This window comes from Ursus arctos, unplaced genomic scaffold (assembly GCF_023065955.2).
Source record: "Ursus arctos isolate Adak ecotype North America unplaced genomic scaffold, UrsArc2.0 scaffold_9, whole genome shotgun sequence".
NCBI lineage: Eukaryota > Metazoa > Chordata > Mammalia > Carnivora > Ursidae > Ursus > Ursus arctos.
This window is the reverse complement of record NW_026623111.1, coordinates 56865412-56893242: the sequence shown is the minus strand read 5'-3', so window position 1 is coordinate 56893242 and position 27831 is coordinate 56865412. Positions and strand designations below refer to the sequence as shown.

At 39.4% G+C, this 27831-nt stretch overlaps 1 protein-coding gene across 3 annotated transcripts in view; it reads right to left on the bottom strand.

The window, feature by feature from the left end:
* Positions 1–27831, bottom strand: part of MTHFD2L (methylenetetrahydrofolate dehydrogenase (NADP+ dependent) 2 like) — a 124533-nt gene that overhangs the window by 50890 nt on the left and 45812 nt on the right. For all 3 annotated transcript variants that reach the window (XM_044388184.3, XM_044388185.3, XM_044388186.2), the window contains one exon: positions 16956–17048. In XM_044388184.3, coding sequence (XP_044244119.2) covers positions 16956–17048 — 93 coding nt within the window. The remainder of the gene's footprint in view (positions 1–16955; positions 17049–27831) is intronic.

The following is a 27831-nucleotide window of genomic DNA, read 5'->3' as shown; positions in this document are numbered from 1 at the left end:
AAGAAACGTTTTGGTTTCAAGACTACTTTACGTTCTTAAAAATTATTGAAGACCCAAAACAGCTTTGCTTATGCAACTTATATCCCCTGATTTTATCATATAAACAATAAAAACTGATAGATTGTTTAAATATCTATTTAATTCTTTGGAAAAAAAATTAAAAACCTATTACATGTTAAAATAAAAACAATTTAATTAAAATAACTATACAAAAAATTAAAATAACAAAACAAAAAAATTAGTAGGAAGAGAGGCACTGTTTTATAATTTTGATAATCTTTTAATGTTCAGCCAGTAGAAGACAGTTGGATTCTCATCTCTGCTTCTGCACCCAGCAGCATACACATATGTAGTTGGAAAAGGAAGAAGTGTTGTAACAGCCTTTAAAGATAATTGTGGTTATCTTTCTCTGTATCTACACAAAAACTCGACAAGCAATAATTTCTCAAAGATTAGCTGCAATGTGGAATTTGAAGCCATTTCAATAAGCTGTCCATATTCTGTAATATTAAAGTCCAATATTGGTCTATCTTGCATTTTGAATGGATTTGGTGACATCATGCATTGCTTATTTGGAAAACATCTCTTCACTGAGTTATGCAGATGTTCCAAATGCTACCACCTATCATAATATAATAAAAAAAAATCATATCTGTTAATATCACCATTGATCTCATGAGAAAAGAAAAAGTTAGTACTGGGAAGCTGTCAAGCTTATAGTGAAAACATTGCTTCTGCAATATTCTAAGTCTGACTGCAATCAAACTATAGCCTAACCCAGAGGGCTAGCACATACCTACCACAACGCACCCGGGTGCCTTTTGTACCCACTACCAGTCTCTGCTTTGGTATCTTCCTTCCCACTGACAAAAGCAGACCATTGAGCACTCTGATTCATTTCCTTCAAAAGCCAATAGAAGGATCTATCTCTACCAGTTGGCACAGACCTCCCCACCCATCCATCTTTCTGGTCTAAAGATCGTACCACTTCCCAGCAGATTGGAAAGACTGTGATAAATATCATGAATGAACTCACTCTTCACTTGAGACCTCACCCCCCACAAATAAGGAGTGGCCTTGAACATATAATCACATAACAACCGTTGGAACAAATAGTAACAAGAAGATTGTTCTGTCACACCTATCAACGAACTGAATGGTGTTATTTCTAATTTCGGTCCTCCATAAAGCATAAAAACAATATTATTAAACAATAATTAAGGCCAAACCTCACTGAGTCCACCTCCATAGATGAGCTCAGAGTACAAGCCAAAGTCAGGAAAGAAGGGGCACTCTGAGAGAGTGAAGAAAGTTCTCTGTTCTCTCAGGGATTTAATGCGTGGCTGTTACCTTGCCTACAGCTTTGTTTTGGGAGGATTGCTAGTTGTTTATAACATGCTTTGCAATCTAAGAACTAAACAAAAAATAAGGGCAACACACTCATATTCATTTGGAAACACCAAAAATATGCAGAGCATGGAACTCTGAAGAGGCCTGAGATGAAAGCAGGGAAATCACAGGAATAGTTTTTATGTTTAAAAAAAAAATGCTCATTAAAAACAAACAAAATAACACTAAATACCCAAAAAGGCCAATGCATATTTTTAAAAAGTGAACACAATCCACAAAAGTAGGTTTGAGAAAGCTTCGACTTCCTCGTAGAGTTCATGTCCTGCCATCACGACCCCTCCCCACGAGGTCTCACAGGAGTGTCAGGAGGCAGTCCGCTGACATTTGCAAGTTCAAGGATTACTGGCGGAGCCCCTGTCTTCAGGGAACTCGAATGCACTGTGTGGAACAGACTTGTAAAACTGAAATGCACTGTCATAAAAATATACCAGATATATGCAAGGTGTCTCGTTAAAAGTCATAAAGGGAAAGAAAACTGCAAAGGTCTTTCTTGCCGATTATTTACAAACCCTTGAAAAGCATATGGCAGCCAAACCACCACTTCCTCTGGGGGGTCTTCTGGGGCCCCACCAATCCTGATAGGAGGTCAAGTCCCTCTCTCTATATGCATCTGTGGCCCTGCACTTCCTCACCAATTTTCAAATTCTGCCATTACATTTGCATGTTGCTACTTAATAGCTGTTTAGACCATAAGCTCCATGAGGGTCAAAACTAAGTCTCATTGTACAACCAGCACTTAACACAGTTCCCGACACTACCAGGTGCTCAACAAAGGTGTGGGGTTGAGAAAGGGAGGGAGGTAGAGTGTAGCTTTAGACCAACTTGATGTGTCAATCCTTAGAGGTGGCACATTAATCTAATTGGGAGAAAGACAAAAGGAAAAGAGTCCTATAGGAAAATAGGAGAATCATCAAGGCTTCTGTCCTGTATATTTGTACTTGGTGAAGAGGAGTTAATATGAGAAGGCAATTGAATCCAGTTCAGTAATCGCATATTGGACATCTTCAGATAACAGATAAATTCTTAGAATTCTGACCAATGAATCTGAAGTATTCTTTGTGAGATAAGTTTCTCTTTTCTTGCTAGTGCAGAAGAAAGAGCCTCCAAGAGGACAGTGAACCCTGAGTAGTTCCTCTCATTTGTGCCTTATAATTTAATTGGCTTGGCTGGTACTGCAGGGCTACAGAGAAGGACCAAGAAGGTTCGAGACAGCCCTAAGTGCCTCTGCAGGTCTTGGGGTGTCTGACCTGGCCGCAGGAGCAAGGATAAAGGAGCGAAGAGAAGTGAACAGAAATTCCAGGAGTTCCAAATCCCAAATCCCAGGGGGAAGCATGGATGTGTACCAGTTTTATTCTGCTCTGTGTGGCACGACAGGACTGAGTAAGGTCTGAGTAATTCTTCACGTGGGAAAACAATGATATGGACAACTCTACATTGGGAATTAGGAGTTCCCCCGTAGGGTAGGCAGCTTTGCTATTTGGTCTGTACAAGCTTGCAATCTGACTCACTGGAAAGAACTTGGACTCTGGAGGCAAACAGATCTCCAACTTGACAACTATAAATCGTGTGATCTTACACTAATCATAAGATTATATCCCACATTTACAAAAATAAACACAATAACACTTCCTACCCCTTGGCCTAGGTTTGCTGTAAAAGTAAATAGAGGAAGACATAGAGCATGGTGATTGGCGTATAGTAGCATTTGATGAATGACAATTGCCTTTGGCTTCTCAGTTTTCTAATTAAGATCTCAAACACAGTATGAATCTTGCATCATACACAGTTTTACTAACATTAAGTTACTGTAAGTGACCTTCTTTCTATGTAACGAAAATGTCCATCTTTTTGTATCAGTCACTTCAAACCGCTTCTTTTTCCAAAAAAAAAAAAAAAACCCAAAAAAACAAGGTATAATTAATTTTCACAAGTAAATGTCATTGTTAGTCTCCTTTTGGCAATTTCAGCAATTCAATTTAATTTATGAATACCTCTAGCTATTACTGTAAGGTAAAAAACAAATTGGGCTGAAGGGATCACATTTAAATGAACTAAAATTGCCCCGATTTTACCTGTTATGTGACTATGGCCAGCTAATTCCGGGAAACCAGTGTCATAATTAATGAATCATTATCTTTTTGTCTTTTTGAGGGTTTGGGGGGAGCTTTCTTTCCTTTATGTAATTATTCCAGGGTTAGCAGAGTACCAACTAGTTTCCATCTAGAGTTTATAGACCAGAATCCCTGATGAGACACATCTGATGATAAGAAAATAGTTAATGAATATGTAAAAATAAACAAAAGGCTAAAAAAAAATCTTGATTTGATTTATAAATTAAATCGTTGGCCATCAAAGTCATATTAAAAAATGTCCCAGAAGCTTCAGTTTTTCCAACTGAAACACGTATTTTGCTAGAAACAACTATGGGTCTATGACCAAAAACAATGAAGATGAAGGGATAATTAATTATGCCTTTTTTAAAACAGATTATTAATTCCTCAAGAATGTCAGCATCACTGTGTGACAGGATGCGCTTCGTCACGGCCACACACTATGAGAAGGACATACATGGTAGGCTGTGTTTTAGACAAGCAGAACTAGAATAAAGACAGAGTGATACCCTACTCAGCTTAGGACAATGCCAAGTTCTTGTGTTATCTGAATACATCAATGTGAAATGCTGTTTACTGGCAGAGTTATAGAACGGTAGTCACAACTCTGCAAGCTTTGCAAATTTAAACTCATACTAGTTTTTTGTCTTCCTTAAACATGTTCCTTTGGTTTATTAAAAAGTGTTACTAATAAAATGTGGAGTGTGACCAACATAACTTCTGGAGAAACAAACTTCTGCTTGATGCCTGATTTTTCAATCATTATAACACTTGCACGTAAGATAAAGCAATAAGCAAGATAAAAGCACATCCCACTTCCCAAAATCATGGCAGAAACAGCCAAAAGCAGAACAAAAAATCAAGATTGGAGGCTCTAGAGTAAGATATGGTTCGCAGTCCTTGTTCAGCCCTTCATTATATGACCACGGACAAATCAATTCACTTTCAGCCTTAACTGTATGCATCTATTATATAAGGATAGTAACCTTACTGACCTCCTAGGGATGCTGTGAGATTTAAATAACATAATGTTTCAGAAATGCTTAATAAATATTTGTCATTATTAGTATTAAGATAAATATTATGAATATTAGGGAACGTGGCTGGTTCAGATGGTGGAACTCGTGACTCTTGATCTTGAGGTTGTAAGTTCAAGCCCCACGTTGGGTTATATTTGTTGGGTGAGATGACTTAAAAATAAAATCTTAAAAAAAGTAATAAAATAAATATTAGGAACACTAATATTTAAATAAATAAAAAAAAATGCCTATCCCGAAAACTCTCTATTCAAAGATCATTTTAAATCTGTTTGATAATCACTACATTAAAAAAATCTCACACTCAGAAATGAGAATGTGTTAATTATTTAATGTTATAGAAAAAAAAAAAACTTGCTAATATCCCTGTACATGCTTTTTAAGAGACATCAAGAACTGGCTAGCGCTGGAGATAAATCAGACAAATTTGAAATTAAATAGGTTTTCCTAATGTTTAAAATATTTACGTAAGGACAAAAAAAAAAAAAAGAATGTGCTCCTATTTCTTACAAAGCTTGCCACAATTCAAATCTGGATTTGCCCTCAGCTGCCTGTAGCAGAAGGGGGCATTAAGGACACATGTGCAGCCCCTGGGGCGTGAGGCAAGAAGAGCTTCAGCAACAAGGAATGTTCCAGATAAACAGGCAAAGGTGGAGGCCAGGAACTCAAAGGAGAGCAGGGAGAAATTTCCCTTTCCTATCTCTTTCTCTCATATTCTTGCCCCACTCCGTCCTCTTGGTGCTAACTGAAATCTAGAGGACTTCTTTCTATTTTTCAAAATGAACTCAAAAGCCACAATTACCCTCAGTTTCGTTCTTTTCTCCCAAGAAAAGCCATTTAATTAGTATATGTAGGGGCGCCTGGGTGGCGCAGTTGTTGAGCGTCTGCCTTCGGTCTTCGGCTCAGGGCGTGATCCCGGCGTTCCAGGATCGAGTCCCACATCGGGCTCCTCCGTTATGAGCCTGCTTCTTCCTCTCCCATTCCCCCTGCTGTGTTCCCTCTCTCGCTGGCTGTCTCTCTGTCACATAAATAAATTTAAAAAATCTTAAAAAAAAAATAATAATTAGTATATGTAGCGCCTGGTAGGAGCTGAGCCATCTCCGTTTAGTAAACCTCTCCCACGCTCCTTCGCTCCTCCTCCGTAGTAAAAGGTCAACAACCTCAGAAGACAAATGGACAGCAGGCAAATCTTGCCAGGAACAGGGAATGAGTCATCTTAATATTTTTTGTTTCGTTTCATAATTATAAAATCAATATCTCTTGAGAATTTACTTGGAGAATTCAGAGGAAGATGAAGAAGGAATCAACATTTATCTATCATCTATTACCCATTAGCCAGAAGTAACTACTCCTCTCAAGTTGTATTTTTTTCTTCCCTCTTTGTTTTTCTGTTTGTCTGTGTGTGTGTGTGTGTGTGTGTGTGTGTGTGTGTGTGTGTGTTCCTATTTGGATATCCAACAGAGACGCAACCTAATATGACTATTTTCAAACACAACTGGCCATAAGAATTCCGTTTTAGAACTACACCATTGTTCACAGTAAATGTCCCCATGTTGCTGGGTGTTCAGGCTGTTCCCACCTTTTTGCAAAGAATCAGTGATGGATATCTTTGAATATCGTCTCTGTAAACCTCCTTGCAATTCTTTTTTTCCTAAAGATTTTATTTATTTATTTATTTGAGAGAGAGAGTGTGTGCACATGAGTGGGGAGAGGGACAGAGGGAAAGGGAGAGGGAGAAGCAGACACCCCACTGAGCAGGAAGCCTGATGTGGGGGCTCCAATCCCAGAACCCTGGGATCATGACGTGAGCCCAAGTCAGATACTTAACCAACTGAACCACCCAGGTGCCCCTACAATTCTCTTCAGGATAAATTCCTACATGCAGTATTTTGGGAATTGAGATAATGTCTGTTCACAAGCTTATATTCAAAACAAGTTCGTAAATGTATTTACTTGTATTTGAAGAAATTTACTCCAGTTTACTATCTAATCTAGTCCTCATGGTAAACTAATGCCATTTTCTGAGTTCTTTCCAAGCCATCCAGTACTCCTTCACAGAGCTTCCACTAAAAAGTCGGAAAATTTATCATAGAAGGGGAAAATCCTTCAAATAGTTTTTTATTCAAATAAAGTAAATTTGGGGTGATATCTTAGTGACCTAAAAGAACTGTTAGTATACCAGAAGCAATTCTCAATCATTCTGACGTGGTATGCCACGTTATTTTATCACACATATCCTGACCAACTACCCTGAGAAGAATGTATATTATAATGTATCCTTTCGGGGCACCTGGGTGGCTCAGTCAGTTAAACGTCTGCCTTCGGCTCAGGTCATGATCCCAGGGTCCTGGGATCCAGCCGTGTCGGGATCCCTGCTCAGTGGGGAGTCTGCCTCTCCCTTGCTTGTGCTCTCTCTCCTTCCCTCCCTCTCTCTCTCTCCCTCTCTGTCAAATAAAAAAGTAAAGTCTTTTTTAAAAAATAATATATCCTTTGTTGTGTGTGTGTGTGTGTGCATGTATGTGTGTGCATGTATGTGTGTGTATTTTCTAAAGAAAAGGAATCATCCTGGTTATTTTAAAAATAAGCGTAAGTGTGAATTATGAAACACAATAGAAACTCAATAGAAAGATTACTGAAATGCACCTGCCTTTTTTTGCAGTGAAATATCTGATCCCTGATATTGATCACTATCTCAATTTAAAGGGCACATATTAGGCTACTAAGATTGAATTGCCTGCAATCTACACTCAGAGAAGAACTATGACTTATTTGAATTTTTTCCAACCACAGTCATAAAGCCCACATTCATGCAGAGTACTCATTAATCCTCGGGTTTTGTAACAAAGGTAAGTCATTCTAAAATAAGCAATTATTAATTAGCCAAATCAGGAATCCATTTGGGGGAAATGCACTTAGGCGTAAGATGAAGAGCCAGAACCCTTTCTCTGACTACATGAAGGGGTAAAAAGAAAGGACTTTCATAGAAAGCTGCCCGAGGAGATCTGTACCGACACACTGGTTCCTTACTTCTCGTCGCTCCCCTTCACAGCCAGAGCCACACCTAAAGCAGGTAGCCAGGTGCACAGTCAGAGTCTCCACCGCGCATTTCAAACACCGCCTCTGTGCAGACTATTACACAAGTGTTGATATGGGACATTTTGATCCCTGGATTTTTTTTTTTAATTTTCAATTTTCCTGGAGTTTCATGAGATGAGGGGATGTTATTGCAAAGCCACAACTAATAATGACTGGCTACAGATCTAAGGAAATCATTTCACTTCCTGCCAGTCAACACACGTTTGGGAGAGACATCCCACAGCACCGCACTCTGTGAGTCCACCGCAGGCATGATGACTTCACCAAAGGATGGCTCACCTTCTTACCCACACTAGAAAGGAGAGCTAGGCTATTTTCTTGTTCTTTCTCTGAAGACAGTCATCGTTTCTTCGGTGTTTCTCTGCCGCCTCCCTGCCTTCCCTCCGAACCCTGCAGGTGCAAGCTCTGAGTCAATGATGTTGACGCAATGCTATATTAAACCTTCATGAAGTGGAACAGCCCCAAACAAGGTATGGAGGAGAGTCTAAGGCTGAATGGACGTGAAAGAGATCATCTGCTTCTATAAAGGCTCTCCTCAACTTCTAGGAAAGAAGCTTGAAACCAAGGTAAGCACCTGTGTTCCGAGGAAGGACGCATACTCATTCAGCAGTGAGTGTTCTAGTCCCCAGTGCCACGTTCTTACTAAAATACACAGCTAAATAAGACACGGTCCTGGCTGCTGGAGGTCGCAGTGCCGTGGGAGTCACTTCAACGTTGTCCCCTCGATGCTGTCCCTGTAATTCTCACTATTCCATACCCATCACAGGTATCATGTAGGTCCTGTTTTTCCATTCCGCTTCTCCTCTTTTATTATTTTGTTACACTTCAGAATTTGTACCCACCCATCTTCGACTCCTCCCACACCTGCTTCCTTTCTATGAGCTCTTCCTTGTCCGTGCTCACACCACACACCCAGGATGCAAAGCCAGAAAGTCTTTCCAGTCTACTTTCTGTTTCTCCATCTCACTTTCAGCTCCCCCTGTATTTAGTGCCATGTCAGGCCTGCTTCCAGCCTCATCCCTGCCCAGAGGCTGCCAGAGTAGCCCTTCTAGAATTTAAACATGATATGTTATTCCAATGCTTGTAAACTATTTAAAAGTTGCCCCTGGCCTGCAGGATAAAATCCAAATCTCTTCATTTCTTCTGCTGTCTGGCCTTTCCTAAAGATTCAGCTTCATCATTCTCCACCCACAGACGGCATCAATCACTTTGACAGGTGTCTAATATTTTCTTTGATACACGCGTAGTGTTTTACAGCTAGAAGCTGCTGGAAGTCCCCTTCCCTTGGATTCTGCCCAGTGACTCTCTGCTCCTTCTGTGGGTTGGGACCCAGCTCTGCCATTTCATCTTCAGAGGCAATGACATGGTCATCCCTCCTCCGTGGTGCTCGCTCTCTGTCTCTCTTGGTCTCCGTCTCTGTCTGCCTCTCTCTCTCCCCCTGGGTGTGTCTCCATCCTTCTTGGTCTCTCTCTATATATCTCTCTTGGTCTCAGTCTCCCTCTCTCTTGGTCTCTGTCTCTGTTTCTCTTTGTCTGTCTTCGTCCTTCTTGGTTTCTGTCTCTCTGTCTCTCTTTCAATTTCCCTTTTTCTAGATGATGGATAGATAGCCAAACACACACACGCACCTCTAACACTATTAGTGAACCATGTTACACTAATTGGTTTGTACCTCATCTTCTTCTCTGTTAGACTCTGAACTCCTCAAGAGCTGGGACTATATTTTACAGATCTTTGTTTTCCAGCACCTGATGTAGGGCCTACTATAAGTAGTGGCAAAATTAATATCTGGTGAAATATCACTCACATTACAGCACCGCTTATAATAGCAGTAAATGAGAAATGACATGTGCATCTATCAACAGAACATGGACACTCAGTCAGCGGAGTATCACACAGCTAGTGCTACGTGGGTCTACGTAAACAAATCTCTAAAACTCAATGTTAATCAGAACAAAACAAGTTTGCAGAGATATCAGCATGTAGAAATTAAAAACATCTATAATGATATTCAGATTTGACAAATCTGGCTGGTAGGTGTGTATAGGTGGTGACATTATTCTTTGGCTCACTTTTATGTGCATTTTTAATATTTTGTCATGTAAAATTTTAAAGACCTAGCCATAAAAACATCGCAAAGATAATACCAATGGCTAGAGACATAATCTTGAAAGGGCTCTTCCTCCCTGTGATACACACATATGCAACCAAGTAGAATTAGCCATAATTAACATATCATTAAACAATTTAAAATATATTTCAAAGGAAATCTATATTTCCCCATAAAAAGAGAGATCTTTGATCTAATTGCTCTTTACTGAAGTTCTCTTGGACACTGCTGTTGAACACTTGCTCTACTTAAGAAAGGAAGTAGATATATGTGCAAAGAGAAGACACTCCAAAGAAAAAAATCAGTCTCTGCTTCCCACATAATGATATCAAGTAAAAACACTTGGTGACAAAAAGATTGGAACCCCTTTTTCACAAGTCCATGCAATCATAACAAGTAAAGGAAAAAATATATATATATAACAAGTTAAGGAAAAGAAATAAAGCTCTGGGATGCTTCTTAGGTGCTCAATTTGGGGGGGGGGATGTTTTTGCTTATTTGAGGTTAACACGGATCAAGGGAAAATGTACAAGTTCGTACACACATTTTACAGTCTACATACCCAATTATTGGCAACTTGAATAAGCCTTTTGGTGCTAGATGACAAATTTTCATATATTTTCATTTAAAACATATTGTAATTTTAGTCAGAGGGTCACAATACGATGTCAGACTGAAGGGAAGGGAAACTACGTTTATTTCATACCAGTTAGGTGCTAGGCTCTTAATTCTTACAGCAGCTTGTACCTTTTTACAATAGTGGAAAATGCAGCCTAGAGAATGAAATGTGATTTTTAAGATTAACACTCAATTTACACCCAGATCCTCCTTACTTTTTACATTTTTTTAAAGATTTTATTCATTCCGAGGGAGGAGGGAGGACCAGAGGGAGGGGGAAAGAGAGTCTTTTTTTTTTTTTCTTAAGATTTTATTTATTTGAGAGACAGAGAGAGAGAGGGAGAGAGAACAAGTGGGGGGAGGGGCCGAGGGAGAAGCAGACTGACAAGCAGGGAGCCCGACATGTGTTAAGCACAAAGCTTTAAATATCAGTTTTGTTTCTGAGAATATAAGTAATCTTTCATCAGCAAATAAAGAACTAAAGACCAATCTAATAAATATTATGGGTTCCTTGTGTAAATAATCATGGGTGTTTACAAAGATGTCCACAGTTGTTTACTGCAATGTTTATAATAGTTAAAAACTGGGAACAACCTAAATGTCCAACCATCAAGAACTGAATAAATAAATTATATCTACAGCACAGAATACTACGAAGTCAGTAGAAACCACGCTTTAGAAGAATGCATTTTATGAGGAAAGGTACACAGTGTGGAGCCATAAAACGCAAAGAGTCCGTGCAGGGTGAAAAGAAATGTGTATATATGTCTATTTACATGTAATTATAAACTAGTGGAAGGCCCAGCATCAAACTGTTAACTGCCGTTGGCTCTGGCTGGCTTATTGTGCATGTCTGCCAGGTTTTTACGGTAGGGATAGTCAGGAGAATAATCAACAGGTAAGCACCTTCTCATACACGGATGAAGCCTATTTGTTATGGATCGGGGAGGCTCTGGGGATGGATTGTGGGGGCTACACTGGGGGAGGGGGAGGAGGTAGAGAGAGGGAGAGGGAGAATGAGGGTTGTGAGAACAAACCCCTTCACCTAAGTACCTCTCCCTTCCCTGCCCTTCACAAAGTCAGATTGCTTCAAAAGAGAGAGAGGCAACCAGGGACTCATCCAGGGACAACAGAATACACAGCTATGAGCAAAAGCGGGTGTCATCCTGAGAAGCCACAAATCTTAAGTTAAAATAAAGCTTTCTGGGGCGCCTGGGTGGCTCAGTCATTAAGCGTCTGCCTTCAGCTCAGGGCATGATCCCAGCGTTCTGGGATCGAGCCCCGAATCGGGCTCCTCCGCTGGGAGCCTGCCTCTTCCTCTGCCACTCCCCGTGCCTGTGTTCCCTCTCTCGGTGGCTGTCTCTCTCTCTGTCAAATAAATAAATAAAATCTTTAAAATAAATAAATAAAGCTTTTATGAAGGTGGTCTCTTATCTGTAAGTCATGTCCTTTATTTATTTATTTATGTTTATGATGACCAGTCAACTTTGATACTATGTTAGTAGAAAAGTGTCCCAAAGTATATTCCTTTAGTTACATCGAAGATGTAGGTTAATAATCAACTGGTTTATTGTTTCTAAATTTTTGTTTAAATTCAGGTGCAATGGCCTAAGGACTAACATATAACATATTAGCATATACCATTTATTGAGTATTTGCAATATGCTAGGCACTGTGCCATGTTCTTTGCCTAGATTGGCTGGCTTAACAATACTATGTTAGAGATTATTACTCTTCACATCAAAAAGACTGAGGCTCAGAAACGGGATGATTTGACCAAGGTTACACAATTAGCGAGTGGCAGACTTGGAATTTAAATTCTGGGATTCTTACTCTAGCAAGGCCTATGCATTTACACTACTCTATAACTGATAAAATGGAGACAAATGACACACTTAGGAGGGCAGGAAGAACTTCTAAGTGGAGAATCAGAGGCCAAAGGGGCAAGATGAAAAATAAGAAATAGGATATGCAAAGAACAATAGCATTCGTGAAACCATGAAATGTGCTGGCATCCACTTGGGAAGCACCCAGGGCTGTAAGGGAGTAAGTTCCACTCCCGAGTTGCATGAGCTGTGGATGGTGGAACAGACGATTTCTAGGCCCCACCCCTGGGAATTTCTCAGTGTCCTGGCATTCTACTCTAAGGAAGAGGAAATCTACCAGAAGGAAAACTCTATTGAGAACCTATGGTGATGTTTGATGGGAGTGTACCCAAAAGTTGATGATATGATGGGAGAAGTCGTGAAAAGAAGTTGGTTGGTCACCTTTATTTTATGACGAGTAAGTATGAATCCTCCAAATTACTCTACTGAATTGCCTATTTATCCTGTTTTATATTACAGTGTCTATCATTAAAAGTGTTGCAATAGAGACGCTAGAGTTACGACTGTAAAGGTTCATTCATCCTGCTGCAGGGGATGGCTTAGTGGACAGAATGCCAGCTTTCACCAACTATGACACTCTGTATCCACAGGTTAATATGCAAGTGGCATTGACTCAGCAGCTCATCTTCTGAATGAAGCTAGTTCCACAGTTTACTTATACTGGCAGAGGGTCTTTCAGACAGTGTCTGGAAAAAACCTGCCGATCCTGCTTGAATAATGAAGATTCCTAGAACTTTTACAGACTTAGGATTTCCCCCAGTGTCCTGGAAACATGAGATAGAAGTGAATCAAAGCGTCTTCTTACACTCGTAGTGAGTACGGGACAGCCGGGGCTAGGCAGGGAGAGATAGGTAGGGGGCCACGGGATCAGGCTCACAAAATTCAAAAATGCAGGAGATGAAAGGAAACCAGAGATAAGGGAACAAACCAGACCCCTGCCCTAAGTGTCAGAGGTGGGGGTTTGTTATATATAATAGCTACTTGTGACAAACCAAGAATTACCCGACCCTAAAAAGGAAGTAAGCCGTTGAAAGTGTTATCACTAGTCCTTACTCAATGGCGCTATCAATAGAGATGTCAAACAGATTTAAGTTCCCTGGTTAGCTTTCTATAAGAGACCGTCCCTAAAAGCCCTCAGTGGCAACCCTGTCAGGACCCCTCTCACTGCAGACAGCCTTTTCTGTATCCTTGCTTAATAAAACTCTGTCACCTTACTCACTCTCCTTTCTCCGTGGGAGTCATTCTTCGACTCCGTGGGACAAGAACCTCGCTCCCCCACATCGTTAGCACTGGTGCCCTACTCTGGCTAGCTCTCCCTTCTTTATCACCAGTCTCACATGCAGCCGACGCAGCCTTCCCTTAAACCACTGCTTTCAATTCAACTCTTCAATAGTCTTACTATATTTTAGATGTCTGTACAGGCTCTTTCGTCACCCTGCTCAGAATTTCCTAACCTTGTTATTTCAAATCAAATCAGTTCAATCATCCACTTAATGATACAAACTGCTCTTGTATGAACAAATCTTTCACCTTTATGACTTTTTCAACTTACTTTTACAATGACAATCTAGGAATGTTTAGTAGTTACCAAAAAATGCTACCACTATGTGAATCAACCAATAACTAGAACGATTCCATCTTTATAAAATTATATGCTTAAAAATTCATCAGCTAAATTTGTATCAATTTGAAGTCCTTGCTCCAGTGGTAATTTCAAAATGAATACAACACACATTAATTGAGTACTCACTATGTCGGATATTCTTTGAAGCACTTACATACCACGTCAAAAAAAAACTCGCGCACACACACAAAAACCCAATCCCGTCCCTGCAGCAGTCTAGTGAAGGTGACGGACAACCATAAACAGATGTTAAGGGCCATAACTACGGTACAGTAAAGCGCCCCAGAAACACATTAATTCTCTCTGTGAACTCAGAGAGCAGTTTTGAGGAAAGGCTTGAAGTTTCTTATTTCTAAATGCGTGGTTTGACAGGATCGGATTTTCAGATTTGAGCTTCTAAATTAATCTAAATCCTGAATGTGCAGGGAGATGTTTCAAAAAAGAAGCGATACAGAGTTAAACCTGGACGGATAGGACCATGGGAATTTGAGAAACTGGAGGGGTGAGATGAATACTAACAAGCTAATTTTATTCATGCCTCAGGATCTTCACACAATGATTTCTTTTTTACTTTTTCCTTCTGCAAGCCCATTCCGGGATTTCATCACTACATTCGTCATTGTCATCCCTCAGACATTATCGATCTTTCTGATACATCACGCACCACTCCTCCTTCTACTCTTCTTGACTCCTTGATGGGACTGCTTCCATATATGCTGACATTCTAGTTATGCCAAGGATCCAACCCTCCCTGTTCCAGCTACCTCTGCCATTAGATCACTATCTCCTTCTTTAATACCCACTGCTAATTGTATTTGTTTATTTCCCACACAGAATGCAAAGTGGTTCATTTTAGTAAGATTTCAGCCCTATGGTCTGGTGATATGGAATTTCTTTTTTATGTTAATTTATGCATTCTTCATAATTTCACTGTTATTTACCGATATCGACATATTTTATCCTTAAATTCTCTAGGTGATTAGTAAGGACATGGAAATGAGCAACCCTTAGTTATTTCTTATAAACTCTCAATTTTCTTCCCCCAAATTTCTCATTATCCAAATATTTACTTATTTCTTCAGGACCACTGCAGGGTCATCTACCGGGCTGTCTTCCAGCATTCGGCATACCTTTGTGTCTAGTTACAGGCATCAGGGCTGGAATACAAGGCAGGGCACAAGGCTTGTTCATACTACCGTCATTCAAAATGTCCTGCAGCCAGGACCGGGATGGAGTGTGGTAAACTCCATCGGAGTGTGGATGGAGTATGGCTGTCTGCAACAGCGGCCACCTGCCTGGCGCCCTCTGGTGGTGACAGGATGCCCTGACTGGGATGGCTGCCAGACAGAACCTCAGTACTGGCTCTGCACCTAACTGGCCTGAGTACCTCCTGGCTCCTACTCTGTTAATTTCATACAGCTTGGTCCTTCCTTTCCCTTCCCTACCTTCGTTTTCCTTTTTCTTTTCCCGTCTTATTTTTTAACACCTCGTACTCTGTGCTGATTTAGGCCTTTACATACAGTGAGCCTACAGGAGACACGGAAGGATGATGACAGCGGTGGCTATAATGGCTGTGACAGAAAGCTCGCTTTAATCACAGGAGAATGTCAGTGGTTCTTGAAAGAGGATCCCCTATCTGCGATTTCCCACGACAAGAAAAACATAAGCATGAATGCACAGTGAGGGATTTTTATCTCACTAGAAGATAATAGTTATTCAGTATTATAACTGAGAAATAGAAACTAAGATCGGCGGAGAAATATTCTTTACAAGCTGTTAACATTAGAGTCAAGTAGCACCTTTTAAAGATAATGTAAATTTCATTCTGTCTAAAGTTTGAGATGAACAAAGAGGATCAAAAACACCTCTCTACTCACCAAATTCTGACTCCGTATGTGAATCCAAGTGTCTCTAAAAAGAAGCCAGTTTAATATTTGTCTTCTGCAAATATACCAGTTGCTGCAGCAGTATTTCACTTACTGTTATCCGGGGTCTGAAAAAGTTTATTGCTTCTCTAAACATGCCTGTCTTCCTTCTGTCAATCCCGTTCAAAAACTTGCATTTAATATCATCTGAATATAACTTCTCAGAAAAACTGGAAATGTGGTTACCTGTACCAGCTTACTGGGGACTTCTGGAAAAGGGTATATTTGTATTTTTACTCTATCGGGAGGCAAATTACTCTTCCTGGAGTCATCCCATATATATTCTGAGTACCAAGAAGGGCCTATATCAGAACAAGAAAGTAAACTAAACGAAGTTAAACTATCATTATCCTCTTCATCAAGCTCAATTTCTTCTGGAACTTCTACTCTCCCTTTATAGTTTGTAACCACCCAGCAATTCAAATGTAAAGTCTAGAAATTACCAATAACATCTAATTGATAAACAAAATGAAAAGGGCTCTCATTCAAGCCTTGGATAAAGCAAGAAGAGTCAGAATTGTCTGCGGTGTAGAAATACTACATGGCAAGAGTAAAGGGAGAAGTAAAGGGTAGAATTATTTTGTATTTCGAATATAAAACAAATTAGGAAAAATCCTAGATTCCGTAAATGAAAACCCAATACCTCTTCTCTGTTCCTCCTCTCGCCCTTCTCGAGTCCGCGCTCTCTGACATAGTTTAAGCACTCTTTTAAAACTGTAAGCCAGGCCACATCAATCTCCTGCTCTCAGCTGTCCTTGGCTTATATCAAAGTCCTTACCAAGGTCCTACATGAGCTAGCCCTGGCTATCTTTTCAAGAGCATTTCCTACCCATCTCCCCGTAAGTCATTCAGGTTTAGAATCAACCATGTCTGTGAAGGAACTGGCAATGTGCATGTTTGTTCTTGGGCTTAATCTGTCATTCCAGAGGCTATTTGGGTTTTCCATAATGAAGTGACAAATGTTAAGGTAGGCACAACAAGCCAATATAATAATTGCCAAGAGACAGGATCCAGTCGATGGAAGTTAGTCATACGTACACCTAACTCTCCCAAGAAGCTGTTTTTACAGACATGTCAGCAATTAGGGCAGGAATTACTCTGCTGAGGACATTCCACCAAATAACAGCCACTAAAGACTCACCGGCAGCGACTATGATAACATCTGCCAGCTGAGTATGGATCTTCAGTTGTTCTTTGGGAGTGTATCTGTGAGCTATTGTCACCGTTGCATCACCTGGAATGGAAAAGAACTTCCATTAATGCTTACTGAGCTTCTTCAAAATGTATGAACACTCCAATTCTAGAGGAGATTCAGTTACATCCTAAGAGTGGGGAAATTGCTTTGAAATTAAGAACAAAAGCTAGATAAGAAAACCTAGATGACCCAGAATATTGTACCTTCAATTAACCAGTAGAAAATCAACTAAGACCAAATGAAAGTATGGGCTGACCATCATAGGAGAGCTATAAGTGAGGTTCTAGAAACGCAGCATTTGAAAGTTCTGTATGGACAGATTAATGTGTAAATGCAGAGGATACTTATTCGCTTGATAAGAAGGTATATAAATACTGAAAACAGCAAGATAAGTTCACTCAAAATGGGGCAATGTATTGTGGGAGCACAGCTGCTTCCTCTTTTGAGGGTGTCTAGGAAGGGTTCCTAAAGGAGGCAGTATACTTTTTTAGGTCTCAAAGTATAAGCAAGGGTATACTAGTCAGGGAAAGAAAGAAAGGGCATTCCGAGCCAACAGAATAACAGGAAAAAGTGGACTAATTTTGAAGTTATGTGTTTAGGAAATGACAAAGACGTCTAAGATATAATAGGAAGTATTCATACGGGCTTTAAGGAACTGATGTATGAATAAGAGAGGTTAGCAGCCTGAGGGGTTTGCCATGCTTCAAGTGTGAGCCAAGGAAGAGGAGTGAAAGAGGCGAGGAGGGGAGTCGGGGAAGGACTTCCGGTGAGGACACAGCCGTGTGAGACAGGGCCTTCTCTCTTCTCCTAGATAACATACAAATGCTACACATTTAATGAGAAGAACAAAAACCCCATGATCTCCATTTCTAGCAAAACTAGAAGACGTATTTCCCACAGACTCCAAAAAATATGTGAGAGTTGCCCAGGACCAGCAGAGTTAGCAATATAGCACAGAGGAAGAAAGGCAGCAAAGAAATGCAGAGAATAAGATGGCCACGGAGCAGCCATTTCAACAGGAAGCAGTCTGAGTCTGTGTCAGTGGTGAAGGAGGGACCTGAGGACTGCCCGGCACCTCCCCCCCAACCCTCAGCAGAAGGACCCTGCAAATAACAGATCCAAGAAATCCAACTCATTCAATGATAAGTAATTAAAAAAAAAAAAAGGATTTGACACAGGATTAATAAAAGGATGCCATCTAAAAACCAGCCCAGGAGAATTCTGGGTGTGATGGAGCTGTTCCGATTCTCGTGGTAGTAACATGACTATATGCATTTGTCTAAATTCATGGAACTATACACACAAAAGAATGAATTTTACTATATTTTTAAGTAAATAAAAGAATACATTTTTAAAATGGCCCACCCACGAAAAAAACAAAAGGAAAACAAATTTTTAAGAATTTACCAACATACAATACACTCAACAACAACAAAAAGTGTTGCAATGGAAAAGTTGAATGCTGTGACTAAAAATTATCCCAAAAATTTAAAAATTAAGAATGTAAAGTCACAAAACCTGAGGAAAAAAGACTTGAATCCATACAAATTGACCCATAATGGTCAACACTGAGAAAAATTTCAGTAATATAGCTGGATTGTAGAGATTAAGAAAAGAATGGTTAGAGCAAAAAATTCAGATTTGTACATTCAACTCCAGAAAACAACAGAGCAACATTTACAAGAGATTCATGTAAAGAAAACTGGGAGGCAAGGACTTTACATCCAGTCAAACCATCCTCCAAGATTAAAGGTTACAATTTTGAAATTGTAAGAACTCAGGGAATATTGTTCCCATGTGCTTTTCCTGAGGAACTTGCTAAATGATTAACTTTAATGAATTAAATATCACATACCTGAGGAAACCAGCAAAAGGACTATTGGAGAGTTTGGGATATATTTAATCATAAAACTAAGACTTAAAAAAATATGAGGATTGGAGTGACAGACAAAATGTAAATGCTATTTGCTCTGATTATGGAGAAATGGTACAACTAACAAAATTAGAATGGGAAGGGCGAAGATGAGAAAGTTTGCTGATCACCTATTTTCCAATGACTAGAATCAACAGAAAACATTTAAAGCTGATCAATCAAATAATAGAAGTATAAGAATATTTAGAAGTATAAGGTAAAACTTAAAAGATCATTTTTATTGGCAAATATCAAGTAGTTGGAGACAAAAGAAATAGAATCAGGGAAGAAAAAGAAAGCATTTTTATCATTTTTTTTAGAGTATCAATAGATACTCTACGAAGAAAAGAGAACTAAGAGTACTGTGTAAAGTTAAAACTATTAGGGTAACAACAAACCTTCCTAAGTATCAGAAGAACCATACACAAAAAAGAAAAAAATGTAAAAAATGAATAAAAGCCATGAAAACAACAAACAGAACAGAAAATAATATGACGGTTCAGATCATATATATTTATCATCATAATAAATTTTCCTAAGTTACCTGTTTAAAAGAATAATATTTCCAAATTTGCTCACAAAGCAAAAACAAAATCTAATTCTTTACTTTACATAAGGCACATCTAAAAGCTGTTTAGAAATGTTAAAAATAAAAAATGGGCAAATGTGCAGTAGGAAAATGACAAAAAAAGATAAGATGTTCTTACTGTCAAATAAAGAGAAATTTAGCATTAAATAGGACAAAGAAGTACATATTATAATGCAAAGACATGATTCAAATGAGCACACAACAATGAGAAATATATAATACATAAAAGAGAAATATAATTCATACAGCAGAAATTACAGGGGCTACAAATTGAAAAAGAAACACATTGTGTTTGCTGAATTTAATTCACCTTTCTCAATGCATAACAGATCAAAGATATAGAAAATGTACATAACATAATTAATGTTATATGCCTGATTATATCACGTTTTGAAAGTAGAACATATATTTTCTTTGCATGTGACCAAAGAATATTTTTAAGTGGTATGATTTTAGCTACAAAGAAAATTTTAATTAATACCAAAAAAATAGACAGCTACATAAACTTCAGATATTTTCTTTGATCACAAATCGATAAAGTTACAATTATTGAAAAACATCAGAAATTACAAGGTTCTTCCACTGGAATCTTTTTAAAACCCTATTTTGAATAATTCTTGGGTGCCTGGGTGGCTTAGCCGGTTAAGCATCTGCCTGCAGCTCAAGTCATGATCCCAGGATCCTAGGATCGAACCCCACGTTGGGCTTCCTGCTCAGCAGGGAGGCTGCTGCTTCTCTCTCTCTCCCTCTGCCTCTCTCTCTCTCAAATAAATACATAAAATCTTGAAAAGAAAAAAGTAATTCCTGGGTCAAAAAGAAAACAGAAAATAACAGTGCAGAATTTCCAGAAACATTTATAATAAAATTACTAAATATTAGATCTAGAAAATAAAGATACAGCACAGAGGAAAACTCTGCTGCTCCCCCTGCTTGTGCGCTCTCTCTCTCTCTCTCTGTCAAATAAATACACACATACATACATACATAAATACATAAATAAAATAAATAAAATCTTTAAAAATAAAATAAAATAAGAAAAAGAAAATCTCTAGAACAACACCAAAAGTCATAGGCAAGACTGAAGAGCTAGAAAGATAAACCATGTTCTTGGATGAAAGACTCCATATCACAAAGATTAACAATTCTATGTTCATTACAAATTTAATACAATTTCAATAAAAACTGGTAGTTGAACGTTTTTTGGGAAGACTATAATTTCATACTAAAGTTAACAGAACAAATAAAAGACAATGACAAGGACAGCTTTGCAAAGGAAGAGCAGTAAGAGGCAACCCACCCAGTAGTACTTGACAGCAGTCTTATTTCAGTTAATGGCACCACCTTCCACCCAGCTATACAGAGCAGAAGTCTATGGTCTCCCTTTGCTTCCTCTTTCTTTCACTTGCTATACTCCGTCAATAAATGTAGAGTATATTTTAGAACCACCCCAAGGCAAAACTACGAAACATCCTCCCATCTGTACCTGAGTACAGTCCCCCCATATGCCGGAAGGTCCCCTTAGACATTGGTGACCCATGCAGTGTGTTCTCTTGCATGAGAGCCTGTCAACGCCCACAAAAATCAAGACCAAACAAAAACCTCCCACTTCATCAATACTGATGATTTCAGCATGGAACTGAGAGATACATAATCCTCCGCAGAGCTGTATATACATACAACAACCTATAAAGTTTTGAGCAGAAGAAAAAAAATATTAAGATGAATTTCAATAAGCATAGAAAGCTCTTCAGGCAACTCCACCCTGCCTGCAATATCGAGTTAACTTGTTATTACTCCTGAGTGAGTCTGACTAGTAAAACCCATGGGAAGTATCAAAGTCATATTTAGACATTGATTGATGAGTTTCTGATTATAACGATATCAACCCATGGAGAGGCTTTCAGCCTACTATCCAGGCGACCAGAAGATGAGAGCAAAAGTGAGGTACATCGAGGGAGTTAAAGGCAAATGTGTTAAAATCACGCCTCGGTCTCTTCTGCCTTTGCCCCTTGCTGATGAGCACCCGTTTCTGCTGCGGCCAGCTAGTTACCCTGCAAACTATCTGCTTAGTTAAGCTGGGAAGATTCCTGTCATTCCTGTTTTCAGGTCTAGTGCCCTCTTACTCTTCTCCAGCGAGTCCTCTGGCTTGCTGCACCTGATCCTTCCTAACTCCTCAACTCTTCCCTGGGGTAACCACTACTAACAAGTCACAGCAGCTACTCGGCAGAATGATGCATATCTCTGACCCTCAGATGACTTTTTCCCACACTCGGTTTTATCCTCTTATTGTGCATATGATATCAGCCTGGGCGAGGGCCTAATTTTTCTAACTATCACACAGACCCAGATAAAAACTTTTATAAGCAGAGTCTTAGGCAACTTCATGGTGCCCAGCGCTTTACATCATGTTTGTAAGATAGAGCAAGAATAAAAAACTTAGAACCTATCTCCTGGAATCTGAGAGTTCTGTTAGAACTTAATAATTAACTGCTGGGCAAGATATGCTTCTTGCTATATAAAAGTCCACAGTCAATCAAGAACTGTCTACTGGGAGCTGTCTGAGCAGTTTTCTAGGCTATTATTACACTGTAATTTATGCAAAATTGCAGATTGTAGCAAAGAGTTTTGGCAACTAACACCGAGTGCCAATTTGAGGAAAAAAATATTTGCTACTTAAAAAGACGCTAGAACAAACAGCACAATATGCTTCATTTTAGAGTAGCATTTTTTTTGGTTTAAATGACTTAGAATGAGGAGTTTATTTCTGTTGGACGTTTCTAGGTCATTCCCTGGCTTCATTTATTCAATAATCAAGAAATAATCCCAGACCCATGCTAAGCAATGGACACACACAATTCCACACTCCCACATGAGTAACAGATATGTAAATCAGTATGAGAATACAGTCTGGAAGGTTCCACGTTAAAAAGGGCTATAAGTTACAGTGTTGGCACAGAGTGCCACTATCTCCTCTAGCTGAGAACAGCGCAGGGGCAGTTAAAGGTCTTACAAAAGACAGATTCTTCATGTGAGTAGAATGTATTTTGCTTCTGCTTTAATCCCCCATGCTTTCACCATCCTTGCCCATTGAAAAATTATTTTCCGTAAAAACGTGAGAAGGGCATGTTATTTAGCCCAGACAGTTGGAAACTTCTTCCTCACAAGAGCCAAAGTCTACCTTTTTGCAACTTTTACCATGATTCTAGATCTGTCCTCAACAGCAACGCAGAACAAGGCCCAACTTCCTTTTCCATGAGGCAAATCTTCAAATACCAGCTTGAACCTCCCTTGGAGGATAAAGCAAAATTGCAAATCCAATAGGAGCTAAAATCTCACGTGTAGGCTTTTGCTTTGTCACTTTCTCTGGATAAGAGAAAACGGAGTCATTCTCTACACATGAACTCATACCATGGTCTGATTAAAAGGAGGGGAGCCTGGGTGGCTCGGTCAGTTGAGCCTCCAACTCTTGTTTTCAGCTCAGGTCATGATCTCAGGGTTGTGAGACTGAGTCCCGAGTCTTAAGATTCCCACTCTCCCTCTTCCTCTGTCCCTCCTCACTCCCTCTCCCCCTCAAAAAGTAAAAATAAAAAAAAATAAAGGCAAAACACTGAAAATTGCAAGCAGGAAAACTCAGTATTCATCACCAGAACAGCATCCGAAGGAGAAAAGCAGCCTGAATTCTGGTTTTGGACAAATGCCTTCAGAGGTCTAAAGATTTTGGAGTGGAATATGTGCTTCTTACTCTCTTTGTACGCCGTGATTGCATCTTGTAGCATAAAACAAACGAAAACCTCTCTACAGAGAAATTCTCTGTAGCAGCTAACTGGACAGAGCCTAAACATGTGTGATTAAGAAGACCCTTATGTAAGAACTCTCTACACGTCTAACATTGTTCTAGCACCTTACACATATTATCAGACGTTTTCCTATCACACAATCTTCACAAGACACTGTGAGAGCATTTTTTCTAAGGTAGAAACTAATGTTATTTGTATTTTTACAAATGAGGAACCTGAGGAGACGCAAGAAGAACTTCAAAAAAGAGCATTCCAGTAAGAAGGAAAACGAAGTCAAAGACCCTGACACACGAGCATGTATGACATGTGTTCTAGGGAAGCAAAGGGCAGCTGTGGCTGGAAGGCAGTGATGGAGGCTGAAAATGGTAAGAAGTGGGTAAAAAGATACAGCCCAGGCCAGCTCCTGTAAGGTTTTACATACCACGTGAAGGAATCTGGGTTTTATTCTGATGTAATGTTGTTCTGAGTGTTATGGGAAGCCATGGGTGATTGAGACCCACCGTGGGGAACATATGGGAGAGGGGACAAGGGTGGATGCAGAGAAACTAGTTTGTAAATTTCACAGTACTCCAAGTGAAAGACAATGGCTGTCTCGACCAGGATCTTTTTGGTGGAGGTGATCATGGGTATATTTTAAACAGGATGCTAATGGGTAAGACATGAAGTGTGAGAAAGAGAGGTCAAGGGTGGCCTAAGCAACTGAGCAAGGGTGAAGTGACAGTGCTACTTCCTAGGACAAGACAGACTATGGGGAATAAAACTAAGATTGAAGGTTTGAGTAAGGTAAGTTTGAGGTGGCTATTGGCTGTCCAAATGGACATGTCAAGTGGACAGTGGTCACATGGGTCTTGACACATAGGAAATGCTGAGGGTATTTAAGGCTATGGGACTAGAAAAGATGACCTAGGAATGGCTCTGGAATAAGAAGTGAAACCCTGGGCTTATTCCAATGTTTTGAGCACTTGTCCTCAACCTTGACCACATTAGAATCTTCTATGGAGTGTTCTAAAAAATACTGATACTCAGGTCCAACCTGAAAGATTCTGATTCAATTGTTTCACGTTGGGGTCAGGCAGCCATATTTTTAAAAGCCCCTCAATGATTTCAGTGGGCAACTAGGTTGAGAACCACTGGTTTAGAAGCTGGGAAGAAGAGAATGACCCAGAAACAGAGAACGAGAAGAAACATCTAGTGAAATAAAAGAAATACATGCCAGTGGTAGCTTTAATTTGTAACAGAAATAGCCCTATACGATGTGGCCATTTCATTATATTAAAAAGCATGTTATGAATATTACTCAGTTCATTACATAGTTTCCTCCTTATAAGAACCCTCAGGAGAGATCATTTTTCAGTCTTAACACCAAAAAATATTTTATTTATCCTGAGCATGTATTTATTTTTTAATCCTAAAGACACCTTATTGGGTAACCGATCATTTTTTTCCTACTCAAGAGCTCTTAAGATGAAATTAGTGACCCAATCATAAAGTATAGCTTGGACTCAAATTCACCAGACATATATTTAGCCCTCATATATGAGAAGCAATCTGCTTGGCAGTGGTAATATATCCAGGAAGATTTAATGATATACCTATTTGTAATAGCCTTATTCTTGGCTCTGTTTTAGTTCTAGGCCTTGCTTCTCCCTTTTAACTATTTCACATTGGCATTGCATTTCATATACTGCTGTGGCCCACCTTACTTTTTAGAATAAGTATACTTATGTAATAGCTAACATGTACTCAACACTCACCACGTGTGACTACTAAATCCTTTCCAGGTATCACTTAATTCCCCCAACAACCGTGCATACCCTGATCTCACAGGGACATGCAGGAACAGAATGTGTGTTCAGGCAACAGGACCAAAGAGTCTACACTCATTAACACTAGGTTCTCCTGCTCCAGGAGTCAATCTTCGCCATTCAAGACTATAGCTATGGTGTGGACAATATGGCAGTCATAAATAAGATATTGGCTTTGAAACCTTATATTTCTAGGACTATTTTCCTATAAATAGGAATGAAATGTTTTGAGTCATTGACATGAATCAATTCCCCAGGTGACCAAATTCCCCATAGTACCAAATTGCCAAGTCAGGATTGATAGAATTTCTGATTGTGAAACAGATTTTAAGCTATAAAAAGCTAACTAAAGCAATCAGACCTTTCCAAATCTTAGCCAAAATGAACGAGCCAGCTTAGCCACGGGACAAGGGGTGCTGACATAAGCCAAAGTATTGTTTCTTCCTTTCTAGTTGCTTTGGCTAGAATGGGTGTGTGTGTGTGTTGGTGGGGGAGGGGTCTGTTTGTTACAGCTTTATATAATTTTTGCATTTATTTTCTACTCTCCAAGATTAACAGATGAAAATAAAGTCAAGGACCTTCCTACAATGTCTGATTCTGCAAACATGCTTAAAAGATCCTACAAGACTGGGGCGCCTGGGTGGCAAAGCGGTTAAGCGTCTGCCTTCGGCTCAGGGCGTGATCCCGGCGTTACAGGATCGAGCCCCATGTCAGGCTCCTCCACTATGAGCCTGCTTCTTCCTCTCCCACTCCCCCTGCTTGTGTTCCCTCTCGCTGGCTGTCTCTATCTCTGTCAAATAAATAAATAAAATCTTAAAAAAAAAAAAAAAGATCATACACGAATACTAAATAAGTATACCCAAGGTTTCTGCCCGCATTTGAGAGTGAAATATGCAGACATCTCGAAGAACACTGTGCTGCTTACTGCCCTTCTATTCATTCTCTCTGTGGAAAAAAAGCTAGATAGACCTCTGGGGGTATGCTAGTACAAACATAGCATATATCCAGATGCAAATAATACAAATACAAATATATGTATTTTGTTAGGGAAAAAACCAAAGAACCAAAACCAACTTCCGGAGTAAAATACTAAATATGACCCTCTCAGAGATTCACAGTGCTTACCATGTTAAAGGCTATACTATATTACTATATTAAAGTCTCCGAGAAATATTACAGGCAAATTATAGTTCGATTTTACTTAATCCAGATTTCCCAAACTTATTTGAACAACTCCTCTCCCTTTAAAAAAAAAAAAATCAAACCCATTTAAGATTTTGTGGCACATCAGTGTTGCTAAGAATACAGCTTATGAATAGTTGTATTAAATCTTTCATGATACTCTTGGTCTACAAGTAAATTTACCCACTCATTTGTTGAACAAAGACTTTGGACAGCAATTGTGTGAGGTGCTGGAGATAAAACGGGAAGATAAACAGATGTGGTCTTTGCTTTTGTGGGGTTAATAGTCCAGTGAGTCTGATAAACATTAATCAAATAATGACACTAAGAAATGCTAATCACAAGCTGATAAATGATGTGAAGGAAAAGTTCTTCAGTGTGTCCATGGTAGTATGTGTGAGAGGGTGGGACAGGCTATCAGAGAAGCCTGCTCGAGAAGTTACAGCTGAGCTGACATATAACACACGAGTAAGAGGGAACACTCCTATCTGCGAGGCTGAAGGATGACGGGTGGGGGGCTAAAACACAACAATGAGGGAGGGGGCAAAGAGAAGCAGTGCTGGGAAGTCCTGAAAGTCTGCAGAAATACTCACAATGGGAAACAGAAAAAGACCTCAGAATAAGAAGAGCAACAAATTATAAGAAGAAAAAAAAATAGCACTTCAGAGATACTTACTGATCAAAAAGACAAGAGCCCACACTATTTAAGTACATTTGGTACGTTTATATAATAACACTCTTGGCACTGACTTTACTTTTTTATAGATTTATTTATTTATTTTGCAGAGTGAGTGCATGGGAGGAGGGGTAAAGAGAGAGGAGAGAGAGGATCTTCATGCAGACTCCTCGCTGAGCACGGAGCCTGAAGGGGCTCAGTCTCATGACCCTGAGATCATGACCTAAGCCAAAACCAAGAGTTGGACGCTCAACCGACTGAGCCATCCAGGCACTCCTGACTTTATTTTTTTTAAATCACTAAATCATCATTTATATTAATGGTACGAACTATGTATTTTGTAGAGAGTGAAATCTTTTCTTCCAGATTTTAGGAATTTTTAATAATTTCAGACAAGATCTGAATGTTGCGTTCAGGGTGGTATAGCTGTAGACAGAATTTTTCATAATTTCAAGTAGAAGACAGTTTTGTTTTTGCCTATTAGGTAGGATTTTTTGGTCTGAAGTGAAGAATAGTAACAGAAGGTAGACAATAGGAGGGTATAACATTCATATATAACTGTTATTAGAAACTATTCCTTCCTATAGCTAAACTCTATCATAGAAAGCTCTACCTCTCTTTTGCAGCACTTTGCACGATTATGGTGATTAATCATTCATACCTCACTGTTTAATGGCTGTCTTTCCTACTCGACTGTAAGCTCAGGAGGACAGAGCAATAGCTGATTTATTCACCATCATATTCCCCACGCTTAGTGACAAAGAAATCAGCCCCTCTGTAAGAAGACAGCAATATCTATCAGCAGCTTGAGGGGGAAAAAAGTTAGTCTAAAGAAAAGGATAAATCCTAAGCATTTTACTG